The sequence below is a fragment of the Castor canadensis genome, chromosome 10 (genome assembly GCF_047511655.1).
Source record: "Castor canadensis chromosome 10, mCasCan1.hap1v2, whole genome shotgun sequence".
Taxonomy (NCBI): Eukaryota; Metazoa; Chordata; class Mammalia; order Rodentia; family Castoridae; genus Castor; species Castor canadensis.
In genome coordinates, this window is record NC_133395.1 from 130,641,844 (window position 1) to 130,659,384 (window position 17,541).

Genomic DNA, 17,541 nt, shown 5'->3' on the forward strand with positions numbered 1-17,541 from the left:
AGTTTGTACCATTCTGTATTGACACTGGAAATCTTACTGAGGCCAATGCTTTGCTATTTTACAGGGGTGAAAAAGTTAGAAATACATGGGAATCTGAGCAAGTTATCTTACATGCCTGGCTTTCATAACTAATCAATGATAGAAACTGCACAGTTACACATAATCCAAGGCAGATGGCTTTAGTCTGATAATCTCAAATGCTGTGCAAAGAAGAACATACCATCAAATGATCACAAAGATTAGTTTTATGTCTACTGTGTGATAACCAGTTAAGAAAGACGGGAATGAAGAAAGAAGGGAGGGAGGAAGGAGGAAGGGAAGAAAAGAAATAAGGAAAGAAGGAGGGAAGGAAAGAAGAACGGAGTGCAAAGAAAAGAATCCTACTATACTGCATTGCTGATGGTAATAGCTACATTTACTAGCTGCTTTTCATGTGCCAGAAACTATATTGAACACTTAAGTACTTTACTTCACTTACTAATCCAACCAATCTTATAAACAGACACTGTTGCCATCCTCTTGATTGAGGTAGAAGACTGGAAAGTTGTCCCCCATGAAAGAGCTAGTAGAAAGAAGATCAAGCTGGTATTTAACTCCATGTCTTTCAATTCTAGACCTTCATTATTCTTCCATACTACTCTCAGTGCAGAATGTGGAAGAACATTACACGTAGGCTAGTAACATCCCAGAGGGTTCACTGTTAAAGTTCCAGAAAGGAATTCATTTACAAGAGGGCTTACCCAAGAGATCAATGTCAGTACAAAATTCCAAGCTGTTTTCATTGAACTTTTTTATCTCTAAGAGATAGAATCTGAGGTGACCAAACACAATGAAGTCTAGCCATGGCCTCAGAGATGTCTCCCAGGGGACAAATGAGACAATGCAGGAATGGGGGGGAGGAGAGATAAAGGAGAATGATGGAGAGGGTGAATTCAACTATGATATATTGTAAGAACTTTTGTAAATGGCATCAGTACAATAACACACACACACACACACACACACACACACACACACACACACACACACACACACTTTCACTGAATAGTAGCTTGCAAAGAACCTTTTAGAACAACCAAATTGACCTCCATTTCCCTACCAGATACAATTGCTGGAAATAAAGAAGAGTGTTCGTATTTTCTACAGCACCTTGAACTAGTCTGCTGCCCAGGAGAGTGAGACACTGGCTTTACATGGCAGTGTCTACTTTAGCATTGATCCAGAATAGTAAATGAATGTACAGAAGATTCACCCAGGATGCTGGGAGGGATGAAATCAGAGAAAAGTTCAGCCTTAACTGAATTGCTTTCACTTCTTCACCTAACTACCAAGAGTCATATTCTGTTCTTTCACCATGTGCTTGACTCTGGTTTTTCCTTTCCACTCCCCTCTTCCTTAACAACATTAACTACATTAATTTTTCAGAGGAAATATTAATAGACATTTTAAACACTAGACTCCATATAACACATTGAACGTATTATTATTAATCTCTGATTAACCCTTTAACCTGTTCCTGGGCTCCAAATGCTTCACTTTAGAGTGCATTGAAATGACTCACATCTAATTATATTCCACTAAATGAAGAGATATATGAACAGGATGAGGGTAAAGACTCACCAATGCTGCATTCTCAACTGTTCACAGTAGGCTGACAGAGTGGTTCAAACAGTTAAGAGTGCCTGCCTAGCAAGTGTGAAGCCATGAGTCCAAACCCCAGTGCCAAAAATATATAAACAAAAATATAAACAAAATCGATGGCTCACATTGTGTGAATACTGGTACCTTTCATAGGAAAATTTAACCTATATTTGTGTGTTTGGGCAATTTATCATCACCCACGCTTTGCAATTTTCTCCATAACCTGATGGAGGTACACAAACCAAAGCAGGGAAAGGGCCCTACTTCATGTATAAGACTGATTAACCAACACATTTATCTTATGAGGCAGCCACTGTATCAATACTCTATATCTGGAGAAACTAAGGCTCAGAGAAAATCACATAGTGGCAACGTGGGAGTGTCAAGATCAGAATCCCAGTCCCTATGAGTCCAATGCCCATACTCTATTGTATGATGATGGCAAATGTTTGTACCCTAACCTAAATCCCTTGGCCTTTAGAAACTGACCCTGGGATGAAGGATAAGGCAATAAAATAGCTTTGTAGTTACAGTTTAAAAGGTATACTGAACTATCCAATAATAATGGCAAACATTAAGAGTGTCTTTTATGATCTGGTGAGTATCCTGGGAGTATTATGCCCCAACAGGAACAGCATAACAGCTAAGATCTTGGACTGGAGATCAGTTTTTCCTCTGTCTCAGGGTTACCATGACTATGGATGAGATAGATACTCCTTCTAAGTATTAGTAAGTACCTTAGTACCGTGGCTCCAAACACAACAAAGGCATAATTCTGAGATGAGCACAGTTCCTCACTGAGGCCAGGATGTCCTTTTAAGCCATAAAGTACTACTCTCCTACAAATCTATGCAATGGAGATTGTCTAATCCTAAGTTAATTTAGTCAATTTAAAGTAAGCTTGAGAGAGCTAGGGACTGAAGGAAGTAAATAAAGATTGGCATGTATTCTTCTGCATCTCCCTTTTTTCCAAGATTGGACAAAATGTGGCACATTGTAAGAGACTGCTGGAGTAAATACCAGACTCACATTATTTATACTAGAAGAATGCACCGTGGGGTGGGGATGCACCATGGTGGAAGGGGCCATGATGAGGAAGACAAGGACTCTCAGCAGAACAAAGGTAAGAGGAGATGACACTGACCAAGTGGACTGTGGCCAGAAGAGGGGAACTCAGTCTCCTGACATGTCCAGGCCTGGAAGATTTAGCCCTGGGAGCAAAGCGGGTGGGAAACAAATATTGGCTAAGAACAGGATAGAGAAACACCAAGTCCAAGAAACAACTGTGCACTTGGATATGAATAGTAAAGGCAAGAAAAAGAGGAGTGTTAGGGAGCACAGGTTCCAGGGCAATTACTAGGCTCTTTGGCCTGCTGTAAATCCTACCAGAAGAGTAATTCTTGGGGTTGGGAAGAAAATCAGGTGAAGAAGAGAGGAAAACCAACAGCAAGTAGAAGTGAGGTGAGACCATTTTGGTAGCTTTTCCTAAGGTGGCCCTACGCTATAGCCCTTCCCAGGTGGCAGGTGCCTCTTGCCTTGCAGCCAGGAGACAAAGGAGCTCCTACCAAAGGTCTGGGGGTGGGGTAGAAAATGAAGACTAGTCATATCCTGAAGCTCAGTGATATCACTGCTTGAAACTGGGCAGGGAGCTCTAACAGACCCTGGGCATCCTAGCCCCCACCACCGAACCTATAAATGGAAGCGTCATGCTGGGCCCCGGCATGATGCAGGTCTCCTTGGGGGGAGCTTTAGGTCTTCATGATTGAGAAAGGCCATAGATCAACCTTAGAGAAGGAGCTGTCACTATCAAGACCTAAACAATGGTATGAACCACTCTAAGCTCTTAAGCCAACAAGTTACCAGAAGACATGGAACTTTGCTGGTCAGGAACATACAGTTTGTTAAACATACAGTCTATTAAAATAAGCTCTGCTATCATACTCAAACTTGTCTCTGCTGAATCACCATTAATACTTCTAGAAACATAATCTGCTCAACTTTCAATTCAATGTCTAGCTGTTAAAGAATTTGGAGAGGGGAAGAAATGTCACAGTGAAAAATCACATACTGAATGTACAGCCAGGTACCCTATAATGAGATTTTACCAAGTGACTTTTCACTCAAGGACGGACCTTATATATGAGTGATCCCGTAAGATGGTAACACCTAGTGTCATCACAGCCATCTGAATTTGTTATTTAACTTTATGATGTCTGCACTATGACAAAATCACCTAACGACACATCTCCCAGAATATATCCCTGTATGACTACACTTTGTCTAAAAGAAATCCTCTGAAGGATTTTTTTTAAGCATCCAAGAATGTAAATAATCTTTTATAGTAAAATTCCCTTTTTATTTCACTATTACTCTGTCACTGGCCTCCTCCAAATAATCTGACCTCAGAAGCCTGGATGCATGCCATTGCCTAATCAGTGTGGTGGCTCTAGGAGTCTATTTGTGTCACTGTCACTGCAGACTCTTTCTAAGACTCTTTTTTGCCCAGTTATGTGTATTTCCCAACCATTGCTGCTGTGGGCTCAAAGTGGAGACCCGCCTATGATGGAACGCTGCCCAGCTTGCTTAGGGGGGAGGAATTGCCTGACCGCTAGGCTTCATCTGTCTGGGGTGACATGTCACCTCTCAGCATCAGATTATGCAAAGCTCCCAGAGACCTATACAGCTGGGAAACAGCTCTGTGTGTGGACTAGTGACATGAAAGCGCTGGATATTTGGCCATCTCCGTCAAAAATATACTGAGCTGGGGGTTGGGGGGACCAAGAGGCAGAGCAAGCTGCCAGCATTTCTGCACTAAAGAACTGGGGATGTCTTCACTCCCAACTCTCACATGCTTTGTCCTCTTTGTAGCTCAAACTTTATAATTTTTAATGAAGCAGTGCAGACTAAGCCCTCCCTGAAACTGAAACTTCAGTTCTAAAGAAAGATTCTTGGAGAAGGAACAGAAAGGGTGACTCGGCATAAGACTGAAGACAGTTTGGGGAACAATGAGGGAAAATCAGAAGAAACTGGATGAGACGGTCAATGGAAGTCTCAGCAGGATAATATCTGCCATCAAAATAGGTGTAGAAAGAGTGAGAAGAGACACAGGGCCTGGGGAAACAGGCAAAGGGAACAAAGAAGTAGCTTTTCCAGAGTCATCCCATCTGCAGAACTGTACGTACATATCTATAAGCCAAACAAGATATTTTTGGAAAATGATGTAAGAGAAATAAAATTTTTCAGTATTTCCCTAGTCAAAAAAGAAATCATTTTTATGGTATTTAAATAACCTGAGAAATTCTTAACTAATATTCTATTTCCATGATCTTGGCTTCAAATTTGTATCTCTAACTTTTTTTGTCATTCACTCATCTGCTTTTCTGGAGAATATCTACAAAACAACCAAAAAGGGTTGGGAGCATGGCTCAAGTGGTAGAGCACTAGCAAGCAAGCAACCAATCAAAAGGCCATGAGTTCAAACCCCAGTTGTGCAGAAAACAAACAACAACAATAAAAAACCCAAACCAATGCAAACCACTACCACTATCACCATCTGCAGGGTCTTAGTACTTCCACTTGGCTGACTATGGGATGTGCTAAGGTGTGAATGCTTGTGCACCCTCAAAATTTATGTGCTAAAATCTTAACTCCTAAGATGAGGGTGTCAGCAGGTGGGGCCTTTGAGATGAGGTTGGGGATTAGTGCCTTCATAAAAAAGACCCAACAGAGACAGCCCTCTTGCCTCTTACCTCTTTACCACATGAAGACAGCAAATAAATGGTAGTCTGTGGATCAGAAAGTACACCTGACTACTGAATGTACCAGAACCTTGATCTTGGACTTCTCACAGTCTCCAGAACTGTGAGAATTAAATGACCCAATTTTTGGTACTTTTGTTACAGCAGCCCAAACAGACTAAGCAAGGCAGCTGGAATTTCTGAATTTTTTTTGTTTTTGTTTTGTCTGAGACAGGGTCTCTTTAGGCCAGTCTTGGCTCAAATTTGAGATCCTTCTGCCTCAGCCTCCCAAGAGGTAGAATTAAAGTTTTTGAACTTTAAACATCCAATTATCCAATGTGAAACATCTTCTTTCCCAAATTACTGAGCGCAAAGACTACCTAGCTATAAAACATTAAGTTCCCGCTTATGGGCACACAGGCGCTTTGCTGGCCAAGCCTCTCCTTAGTTTTGTTAATTTGGAGATGCTAAGCATAAATCACTCACTAAGCCAGGTGCAGTGGCTCATGCCTGTAGTCCTAACCACTTGGGAAGCAGAAATTGGTAAGATTGAGGCCCCACCAAAAATTTCACAAGAGCCCATGTCAACGAATGGCTGGTTGTGGTGGCATGCATCTGACATCCCAGCTACATGAGGAAGCATAAGTAGGAGGATCAAAGTCCAGGCCATCCCACCCAAAAAGTGGGTCATCCCATCCCCAAATAGCCAATGTAAAAAGTGCTGGAAGAATAGCTCAAATGGTAAACCATGAGGCCCTAAGTTCAAACCCCAGTACCTCCCCCCGGCAAAAAAAACAATAAAAATAAATAAATACACATATTAACTCTATAGCCCTCATATTATTCATAAGCCTTAACTCTTCCTTTGCAGATTAGCCCAGCATTGCTGCCTTGAGGCAATGAAAATGATCTGAATTCCCCTCTTTCACACATTTTCCACCACTGCAAAACAGGGGATAGCTAACCAGAGACTAGGTCACTTGTGGGGAGCCTCATCATGAGGGTCACAATGAAACTATGAATCTTTGAGTAAAAGTCTCTTTCCTGCTGTACAACAATAGCTTCAAATTTCTAACATTTCTTTGGCAATCCATTTGGAAAAGTGTTAAGCCCTAGCAATGGTCAATAGATGCTCAATAAATCTTGCTGAGCCCTTGATGTCTATCACTTCATTTTAATAACAGCCCTATTAGCAGGCATTTAACTCTCCCATTTTACAGACAAGGCAATTAAGGCCTAGCTGGGGTTAGAGATTCTCCCAGGGTCCCTCAACAACAGAGGAGAGAAGGAACATATGACTGTTGTAGCACTGTTTCCAGGGGCTAGGCTCTAGTTCTACCCAGGGTACTCTGCTTCCTGCATCCAACCCGACCCCACAACCATACAGTCCTCCGTCCCTCTGTTGATCCCCATGCAGCTAAGACATGGGGTCCTGAAATGAGCTGTTAGCAAAACTTCAGGGTGACCTCTCAGTCAATGACTCATCTCTGGGGGGTGGAGTTGCTGCAGGACCTGCTCACACAAAGGTGACACTGTGTCTCTGCTCTTTTAGTCTCCTATAATTATGCATATGGAATGAGTGAGAAAGATGGCTGCTAGGTCCATCTGTTAGTTATTTTCTTTACAAGAGCAATCATTATGTTACACCACTTCCCTTTCTTATTGGAACCGGTTTACTAGGACACCATTACTCAAGGGGAGACAGTGGCAAACCTAAGGCTCAAAAGCTTGGGTGAGCAAAGAGAAGAGTTGTGTTGTGTTTTCAAAGTGGGTGTCTAACTCAGCCTCTGGATTAAAGTTGCTCAATTTCACCTTTGTATCCAATGTTGCCTAGCACCCAGGATATAAAAATGTGAGGAACTGAACAGCAAGAACACATTGGGAAGGATTTCATAGAGTTCGTACCATGAACCACTCTTCAAATAACTCGGATAAAAATGAAAGAAACAAGGCACTGATCGTCCAGGACAAGTCTTTATTTCTTTTTATTTGTTTTGTCTAAATCTCTTTTATAGTCAGGATCTGTTTTGTTTTACACCCCATGTGCTCTACACCAGACTAACGAAAATGGGAATTACAGCATGGGACAAACACCTCACCACGATGGACAGGAAGCCAAGAGACAAACTAAAATGTGCCAGAGAGCCCACTGGACAAGGTATTTCACCTTCTCTTTCATCTTCAATATGGAGAGTCACAGGTCATGGGTAGGAGTGCCTACCTCACAGGACCCTTCTAAGGAGGAAATTAAAGAACACTTGCACACCGTCAATCCACACGTCACTCAGCATCTACAATAACAGTCCTCTGAGAGCCTGTATGAGACTTCAGAGGGGCCACTGCTCAGGAAAAATGGCTTTTCTTATTTTAGCAACAGTATATGAGTTTGGAGTCAGGTAATGCTGGGTTAGAATCCCAGTTCTACACTTAGAAATCTAAACTTCTAGTTTTAGTCAAGCTGCTTTACAATATTTTATAAACTGTTTCTCCCCCTCCTGAAAGGACGAAAGGGAAGAAGGAAAGGAGGAGGGACTGAAGAAAGGAAAAAAACAAGATGGGGAAGAAATAAGGAAGGAGGGAGGGAGAGAAGAAGAGAAAGAAAGAGCGAGAAGGAGAGAGGAAGTGAGGGAAGGAGGGAGGGGCGGAGGGACAGATGGAGGGACGGAGGGACAGATGGAGGGATGGACAGAGGGAGGGAGGAAAGATTTACCCGATGAAGAAGGTGCCCAAGAAGCTATGTACATGCAAAAAAGCACCCTAAATGTACAGCACCCAGAGGAACACAGTGAATACTATTTTCTACCCTCCTTGGTCTACAGTCCAATACATAACTGTCTTATAAATAGATTCTTAGTCATGAAATATTTTTACAGAGAGGCAAGCATCATTTCTGAACAGAGAAAGAACCACTTGCAGATAAATCTCAACAGAATTTCCAATTTGAATCGTCCAGTTATGCTCATTTAATCCAGTGTAGCTAGGTAACATGTCTGTAAACCAAATCCTAATTTGCTTTATACATCACTGAAATGGAAAAGAAGTGACAGCTTGCAGTTCTTTTAGCTGAAGTAGGCTGTTGGGTAGATACACTGTGGAACGGCTGTTTGTTGAAGCTTGTCAGAAACAGAATTTACTGAATGGTATAAACACTCTGACAGCTACATTTCAAACCCTCCTCACATCTGGAACACCTTTTGATACAATTGTCTATTAGATTCACTTATCTCCAGCTCTGAAATGGACAAATGGTTTCTGGGATTTGGGGCTTTATACAACTTGATCTGGGTGGATCTAAATGGAAGAAAAATGATGGCTCCCAAAAACCTGGAAACAATTTTATTAACGGGGGTGGGGGTGGGGGTGGGGGTTGTGTTTGGAGGGGGGTGTTACAGAAAAACTCATTCTTTTTTAACAAGTCTACTCTTGAAAAGTTTGGATGGCTGATAAGCCAGCCCTTTCAATATTGAACTTAATCCACAAAACAGAGTTTATGATACCAAGAGCAGTGGATGTAGTAGTGGGGACACAGCCCTGAATAAGGCAGACACTCCCAATTATTTGGTGATGGCTGTAATGAATGCCATAAAAGAGGGAGAGTCGTAGGGTACCAGATGTAGTCTGTGAGGTCAGAGAAGCCTAGCATTCTGGTGCTGGAATGGGAAGGTTAGAAAGAACGGTGACCTACTAAGGAGCAAACTCTAAGTGCTGACAGAAAGGCTAGGGGCAGGAGGAGAGAAATGGGAAACTTGCAGGTTACCCAGAGAAGAGTACATTGGAGCACCTGTTTCAGGTAGGAAAAAGAAAAAAAACCAGCAAGTGCAAAGGCCCAGAGGCAGGAAGGTGCATAACCACAAAGCCTCAGAGACCAGTGAAGTTGGGAGAAGGGAATGAAGAAAGAAGAAGCCAGGCAGTTGGAGGCCAGCAGCATCCCAAGAATGCAGGGCCCTGATGGCCACCCAAGACAAACAAGAAGGCCTTAAGAAGGGGGAGCAAGGTCAGATCTACATTTCTAAGAGATTTTTCCCCAGTGCTACATAAAGACTGAATTGAAGGGCAGCAAAAGGATATGTAAGGATGGATATGGTCCAGAGAGGAGATGATGATGGTGACCAAGGCAAAGGCGACTCTGCCTCCAATCTGACAACGTCTGGAGATAGTTCTGATTTTCTTGACTGGGGAAGTGCTACTCCCCAAGATATGTAGATGCCAGTGATGTTCCTAAACTTCCTACCAAGCACAAAACTACCTCTCCTCTCCACCTCCACCACCACACACAGAGCCAAGAATTACCCAGTCCCAACTGTTAACTGTGCTGAGGCTGAGGACCCCCTGGTTTAGACCAAGGTCATCGTTTGAATGAGCCAGAGAACCACGAACAGATTCAAGATGCACTCAGGCTGTACAAGCCACAGGATTTGATGGGAGACTGAACGTGGAGGTCGAACAACAGAAGGTTTCTCAGGTTTCTCCCTAATTCCAAAGAAAGTTTTACCTAGAATGTTTCCTTTCCCAGAAAGCAAAAGAAACTCTTCTGGAACAGATTTGCCCTTAGAGACAAATAGGTTGAATCAGATTGGAAAACTGAAGCTGGGAGCAAGTCTCTTTAACTTAAGTGGCAAGGTCAGGTCTCCTACAGACTAGTTGTGGCCTCAGGCAAGTTAGAGATGTCTCTTTGGACAAGTCACCTGTCCTTTAGCTGTGGTCAGTGTGGGTTTTTTTTGTTTTGTTCTGTTTTTTGCAGTACTATCAGAGCCTCGTGCTTGCTAGCTTTTTTTTTTTCCAGAGAGAGTCTCATGCTTTTGCCCAACCTGGCCTTCCACCATGATCCTCCTGTCTCCACCTCCTTAGTAGCTGGGACTACAAGAATGCACTGCCACATCTGGCTTATCCTGGTCTTAAAATGTTTAGGAAGAGGTTCTGGACAACGATCAGAGGGCTGAGAATGTAGCTCAGTGGTATAAACATGCTATCACGTTTGAGGCCCTGGGTTCAATCTCCAACACTGCTTCTCTTCCATAATAGTAAATCAGGGCTGGGATGTAGTTCAGTGGTAGAGGGCCTGTCTAGCATGTATGAGGGTTTAATTCCGGCACTGCAAAAACAAATAATGATAAGAGAAATCACTGCTATGTAGAGAAGACCAAGGCAAGTTGGGTCTAGGTCTGTGTTCGAACCTAAATTCTTTACCTAGTTCAATAGCTACTCAAAGGACCAGCATCACTGAGGAGCTCCTTAGAAATGCAGAATCTCAGGCCCCACACCAGCCTTGATAGAGAATCTCTAGGGCTGAGATTCAGGAATGTGGTTTTTAACAAGCTCAATGGGCCTTATCCTGCTAAGGTTTTGAGTGTACTTCTCTAACTCACATTTTAACAGAGCAAACAATGCCTGTGTAGGTACCACACTGTCAAACCTGAAGGGCTCAGCAGGGGTCAAGAAACTAAGATAACTTACAGAAGGCCAGATCAGGTATGGAGTGAATTTTAGGCTGTAGAGCTGATACTACAGATCTACTGAGTGTTTATTTCCGTCAGCTTATAATCAAGAAGCAGACATTAAGACTTCGAAAAAAATGAAAGTGTTGTACATGAGAGTATCCAGGCCTTAGGAATCTTTCTGCCTTTTGGAAAAAGAATAAACAGTACCCAGCAGGGCCAGAAAGTCGCCCAATGAAATAGACAAGTTCTTAAACAGCTTCCAGTGGGAGGGATTTCAGGGCTGACCCAGGAAGAGGGGCCCTACAGTGTCAACTTCAGGACAAGAGGAACAAGCTTCCCCCCCCACTCCCCACCAAGCTTGAGCTAACACCAGCCAGGGTCTGAGGCCAGAGAAGCCATCTCGGGCAGGTTCAGGGCCAGGCTATCCTTGGCTGTCCCTGCGGTTGGCTTGGAAGACCAAGAAAATCCCGAGCACAGCTCTAATGATAGAAGGAAATTTTCACTGTTTTCTCAAATCAACATGTTGTTCCCAGGCTTAATGCCCTTGACTTTCTACCCCACTTATCCAAGAGCTTCAAAAACATCCCCAGTTTTGATTCAAGGATCGTATTTTTGATTCTAAGACAGCATTTACCCAAACATTCTGGAAAGAAAACAGAAAGGCAAGAAGAAATAATAAACTAGCTCAACAATAAATGATATATAAACTCTGAGGGAGTGAATGGCTTATTTATAAATAAGCATCACTTGTAAAACAACGCAGGAAATCCAGATGACAGCAGAAACTCAGGAACTCCTTTGCCCCAAAGCTGGTGCTTGATTGAAAACCAAGTTTTGCCCTCTGTTTGGGTGACTTGCGAGCTCACACCAGTCCTTTGTGTGCCTGTGCGGTCCTGGGTGAACCACGGAGCTGTAAATATTTGCCCTTAGTCCAGAGCTGGCCAGCTGCTGAGGCTGCAGCTGACAGACAGGCTGGGGGCCAGGAAGGGAGGAGGGGGTTGGAAAACTTGCAGGCCTGGTGGAGGAGGGAGGCTGGGGGAGGGCAGGGGGAGGCAGAGCAGACACAGGCCCCTGGGGACCCCTTGGGCAAATATGTTCCCCTCTTTGCCAGGCCATCTGGAATAGGGAACCAGAGTGGCAGAAGCAGGGCCCATGCCCCTCTCCAGACAGACAGAAGCACTCAGCTGTTGAAAACGTGGCTCTTACAATTAGGGAAACCAGAGGTTCTAAACCTGGGTGATATTGTCCCCCAAAGGACAGTATCTGGAGACATTTTTGGTGGCTAGAATTTGGGAGGGACATCTACTGGCATCAGGGGGTAGAGACCAGGAATACTGCTAAATATCCAAAAGTGCTCAGGACAGGCTCTGCCCGCCCCCCCAACACACACCAAGAGTTACCCAAAGCAAAATGTCAATGCAAGCAGAGGCTGAACTTAATGCCGCTGAACCTGCCTACTCTCCGAGGTAGACTCTGAATCCAGCTCTTTCTTTTCCCTTAGTCACTGACTTTGGACAAGTCACATAATGTCCCCAGCCAGTTTTCTCATCTCAAAGGCATAAACATAGAATACACAAAAAGTGCTTCCTACAGTGGCTGGCCCTTAATAAACACAAAATAAATGGTTCCCAGTGGTCACATTGAGAGGTGCGCAATAGTGGTAAGAGCTTGGGTTAGAGAAAGGCACAGACCCAACCTCTGGCAACTGAAATTTGTGACCCAAGATTGCCTCTCCATGAGCCTCCTTTTCTTCATCTAGGAAATGGGAACCATCACACCTACCTCTTCACGAAAAAGGAAATGAATGGGAAAGAGCTCTAAGCACCAGGGCCTTGGCGAAAAGTAAGCCTGCACTTAGTGGAGGCTGTTATAATTACACAGACAAGGGGACGACTCAGGAGGAGATGTTTAAAGTAATTGTAGGTAACACGTGTTCAGCATGGACAGGCACTGTGGCAGGCCTTTTAATATATTCTCTGTCTCTCTCCGAAGGAAACAACTTTTAACACTCAGGGAAACTGAGGCACCTGTGGACATAACGCCACAAGGTCACTCTACGGGTTAGCAAAAAAGCCTAGACTGGAAAACAATTCTAACTCCGGGAGATTTGCAATCCCTTGACCCTTCTTGGGGGGAAGGGATCCTTCACTTAGTTCTGAAGTCCCCCGATGAATAGCTCAGAGGGTGCCTCTTGGAACGTCAGTGCGCAACTTCAGAAAGGTTAAGCAGTTTGCTCAAGGTCAGCCAGTGACTTGGCCTCAAAGCCGGTATGCTTCTCAACCTGCTTCACACTGGCTCTAGGTTTCCTTTATTCTTTCTGGAATCGCGGAGGGGGCATGGACACCGTTCACCCTGGGTGTCTCGTCCATAAGGCCCACGATTTCAGATCTTAAGAGAGGGTATGCAACTTTCCTGAGATCACGCAGCTAGTGTGCAAGGCAAAGCCTCTGAAGACACATCTGACTCCAGAGCTGCACACTTCTTTTTAAACCTACACTAGGCTGTGGGTTCCTTCCAGTCTTTGCAACCCCCTAAAACTGCAGTGGCTGTACGTGGCCTTGCCCTATGTGTCCAGCCTGAAGGGACGGTCCTTTTTGAGCTTAGGCAAGTTGAGCGCGACTGACCTGCGCTTGGGGAAAGAGCTGGCAAGGATGCTCCTGGCATCCCTATACTGAAAGGAACAGGGCGGGGCCCTGGGTCACCAGGGGCCTGGCCTGGGGGGAGGGTGTCTCAGCGGGCATACAGCTAATGCCTACCTTGCCACCCGGCGGCGCGGCCACGCAGCGGCTGAGCGAGTCGAGGCGCGCGCTGTACTCGGTGAACTTCTTCTGGTAACGCAGCGCGGTCATCTGCAGTTCCAGTTGCGCGGCGGCCAGCTGAGCCACCAGCGACTTCTCGCGCTTGCCGGCGCGCAGCGCCTCCTTCTTCAGCGCCTTGTGCAGCGCGCCCAGGCGGGCCTGCAGCGCGCCGTTGTGCGCCCGCAACGCCCGCGCGCAGCAGTGGCCGCCCGTGCGCTGCTCGCCGTGCGTCAGAGGCAGCCCGCAGCCCTCCTGGCAGCGACCCACGGGCCGCGCGTCGCACGCGTCGCGCATGTGTGCCTCCACGTCGCGCCGCAGCAGCACCTGGCCGCAGCCCGCGTGGCGGCAGCGCGCGGGCGCGAAGTCGCAGCGCTCGAGGTGCTCGGGCAGCTCCTGCAGCTTGACCACCCGGCCGCAACCGCGCGCCGCGTGCGCGCACTTGATGTCCAGCTTGAGGATGAGGCGCTTGAGCGGCAGGACGTGGTTAAGCTCCTTCGCCGACAGGCGACCGCGGCAGCGTGCGGGGCAGCTGCCCTCCTGCACCACCCAGGGCAGCACGCAGCCGGCGCAGAAGACGTGGCCGCACGGGGTGGTCAGCGGGTCCTCCAGGACCTTGTGGCACAGCGCGCACTTCAGGTCTGGGTCCACGTCGCCGTCGAAGCGGTCCAGCTCGAAGCCCATGGTGGCGGCCGGGGCCCGGGGTCGCCGCCGGGCGGCCGGCCGCCCCTATCCTCTCTGCGAGGCGGCCCAGACACGCCGGCTGCGCCGTCCGCCCGCTCGCTCGCTCGCTCGCTCTCCCCGGACTGAGCCTAATTGCTCCAGACTTCCTCGGAAAATGCCCGAGGAACAGGACTCCTCTGGCCGTATTTGCGGGAGAGGGAGCGCACGAACATCCTCCCTCGGCGGCCTCCCGTCCTCCCTCTGAACAGGAGAGGTGGTCGGCGAGGCAGAGGAGGTTGGGAAGACCCTGAGGCACCCTGAAATTTGCGGAACAAGACTGACCTGCCCTGGACGCCAACCTGAACCCTCTCGGGGCACTACTGTCCGAGTCGTCTTGGACTTTTCTTTGTAGGCGACGATATGCAAGACGAGATCATCTCATTGAGTTTGGAGCTGGGGCTGGGGCTGGGGCTTTCGCCTAGACCAGTTTTCCCGGAGCCCCTTCGCAACAGATGAGGACGTTTTACTCCCCTCACTTTTCTTGACCTCTGTGCCTAGAGGACGAAAAATGTCGAGGGGCCCGCTATTTCAGCACTTACGGTCTTTATTTATTTCATTCCAGGGAAAGTTACCCAGGCTGCCGACTCTCCTGCTGAAACTTCAGGGGCGACCAGAGGTTCTGTGTACCTCAGCGCTTAGCAGGCGGAGCTTTCCGGAACCGGAGGGCGAGTCTAAGAGGCGAATTTGCGGGGACCAGAGCTGCTCGCCCGCTGTCGTGGTGGGAGACGCAGGCAAGCTGGCTCTGTCCACTTCACCTACCATCTCTGAAGAATCTGCTCTACAGAGTGGCAAGCTTTGTGCTGGCACTTCTAAATCGGTTCCTTTAAAAACCATCTGTACAGTGATGTGTGAGACAGTATTAGCTCCGTTTGAAAACCGTTTTCCCTTGATTACAAAAGACGAAATGGTGGTCTTAGAAGGAAAACTGCAGAAATGTAGAGCTTCAACTCCCTCTAACAACCCCCACTTCCATGATCACATCAACTACGTTCCTGAAGTTTTGTTTTGTTTTTTTCTCCTATGTACGCTCTTTGTTATAGCTCCATCTTCCTGTTGGAAAACTTAGACTGGGACAAGGCAGAAAAAAAAAAAAAAGTCCCGTGGGTTGCTATAGATCAGTGTTTTTCCTGTTAACGTGGCTGCAGTTTCTGACCCAGTGGTTCTGGAGTGGAGCCAAACATTCTCCACATTGATCCAACCTCCAAGTGGGTGATGCCAGAGCTGCTGGACCATACCGGTCCATGGATTTCCACTTCATTGGAAAATCCTGGCCATCCATGGGTGTGACTCTTTTCTTCTACTCTGGGGTAAGCTTTTTAAGCAGTACAGCGAGTCTGCCTGTGTATCCAGCAACCCTTGTGAGCGTTGAAAGGATACTTTCAGGATTCCAACCTAAGTGTAAAGTTCATAGCATCATCCCGTGCATTTGGTAAGCTTTTTTAACCTCCCAAGGCTGTCGACATTCCTAAGAAACTCGAGTCAGCATTGGTAAGAGTGAAATCAAGTTATGGAATTTTCATTTGGGATCTGCTTCCAAGATTCTCAGCAGTGAAGCCAGAAAGTGGGGACTTTGGGATTTAGTGTCCTTGCTCCAGAGCCTGAAAAGTGGGATTACAGCATCCATTTTGTCTAATTGCTTTTACTTCTTTCCTTTGTGTGGCTGCTACAAACCCATGACCTTCACTATTGAACTGCTTCTTTGGAGTGAAAGAATTGCCTTGATGTCCATAAGGATTAGTTGTTCTGAACTGGCCTTTGCAAAGTTGTCACTAGATTTTGCTTTGCAGGGCTGAGATCACTGGGCAGTGTTCTTTAATCAGTGTTGGTGGCACTTGTTGTCTATTTGTGATGCTTTCTCTTAATTGCTTTAATGAAGTAATGCATTTCTCTGATAGGATTTCAAGTGGAGTAGATTATTATTGGCCTTTGTTCAGATAAACTGGTGCCAAGGAACCTTCCATCATTCTGTTTATTAAACTGCTCCTAGGTTCTCAGATACTGGGTAAGAAAAAGATTCTTTCTAAGGTGTGTGGGCTTGTCAGTCTCATAGAGTGGGTTAGTGTCAACAAGGCGATAATCTTCAAACCAAACTGGTTTGGAGGAACAAGGAGAACACCATAATATACCATAAATGGGAAATTAGTGCTTGCTTGGGATGTATGCTTCTCTTCAGAGCTGTCCCTCCAGGCCTCTGTGTTGCCTGGTGACAGACTGAGAGGTTGTGGATGAAATGCTACAGCTGAGGCCACTGAGAAGCTATTGCCTGTTGTCACTTGGCCACTTTAAGCAAAGGAAAGTCTTGTTAGTTAGTTAGCTTTAGTATTAAAGTTCTTTCTTAGAGGTCAGCAAAAATCAAGTCAAACAAAAAACCTTCTGGACTGTCAGAACCAGGGGAACATGCTATCATTTGCCATGTGGAATCTTTAGTAACCCACTGCCCTCCAGACCCAGGTGTGACATGCAGACATTGCCAATGTCCCCCGGGGAGGGATATAGTCCCCAGATTGAGAACCACAGTTTTTTAGGACAATCTTTTGTTCATCACTGAAGTCAGGTGCTGCTCAATCGTATCCTCAACTGGCTGGTGCGTACAGAGGAGTCACGCTGAAAAGAGGAGGCACCACTTAGCCAACATGAACCGAAATGCAGGAAGGCAAGTTTGGCTGGCAGTGTCTTGACAAAAGGAGTTGATGTGTCCGACATACATTAGACACTCAACTGTCTTAGAAGCATATGAGTGTTTACATACGGACAAATTCCTTCCGCACAGATGACTTGGTCACTTTGTGAAATTTTTACAGCCTGCACCACCTCTGCCACCACCACTTCCTTTTATAATCTGATACTGTACTTTCTAACAAAAATATTAGAAAGCCTGAGCCTCATAGAAATGCTGTATCTCCTCATCAGATTGGATGCTCTGTTCTTCCTGTCCTTTGATTCAGCATGTTTAATCAGGAGATGATACCAACGTCTACCATCTTTGGGCTCATACTAGTTGCCTAGCACTTATCTCATTAATCCTCAGAGCACATCAAGGGGTACGTGTGTTGTTAGCTCATTCTGCAAATGAAGGTTTACAGAGGTTATGTAAGTTCCGTAAGTGGCAGTTATGAACGTAGACAGGATTCCAGCATCCTTAGTCTGATCCCTTGTGAACATTGTGCTTTCTGCTCCATCAACCCTTACTTGGGAGGTACTACATTA

At 45.8% G+C, this 17,541-nt stretch overlaps 1 protein-coding gene across 1 annotated transcript in view; it reads right to left on the reverse strand.

Annotated features, from left to right (window-relative positions):
• The window catches only part of Pdzrn3 (PDZ domain containing ring finger 3), a 226,661-nt gene extending 212,236 nt beyond the window's left edge, over positions 1–14,425 (reverse strand). Inside the window, exon 1 of the mRNA XM_074044249.1 lies at positions 13,573–14,425. Coding sequence (XP_073900350.1) covers positions 13,573–14,295 — 723 coding nt within the window. The 5' untranslated portion in view covers positions 14,296–14,425. The remainder of the gene's footprint in view (positions 1–13,572) is intronic.
• Positions 14,426–17,541: the final 3,116 nt, after the last annotated feature.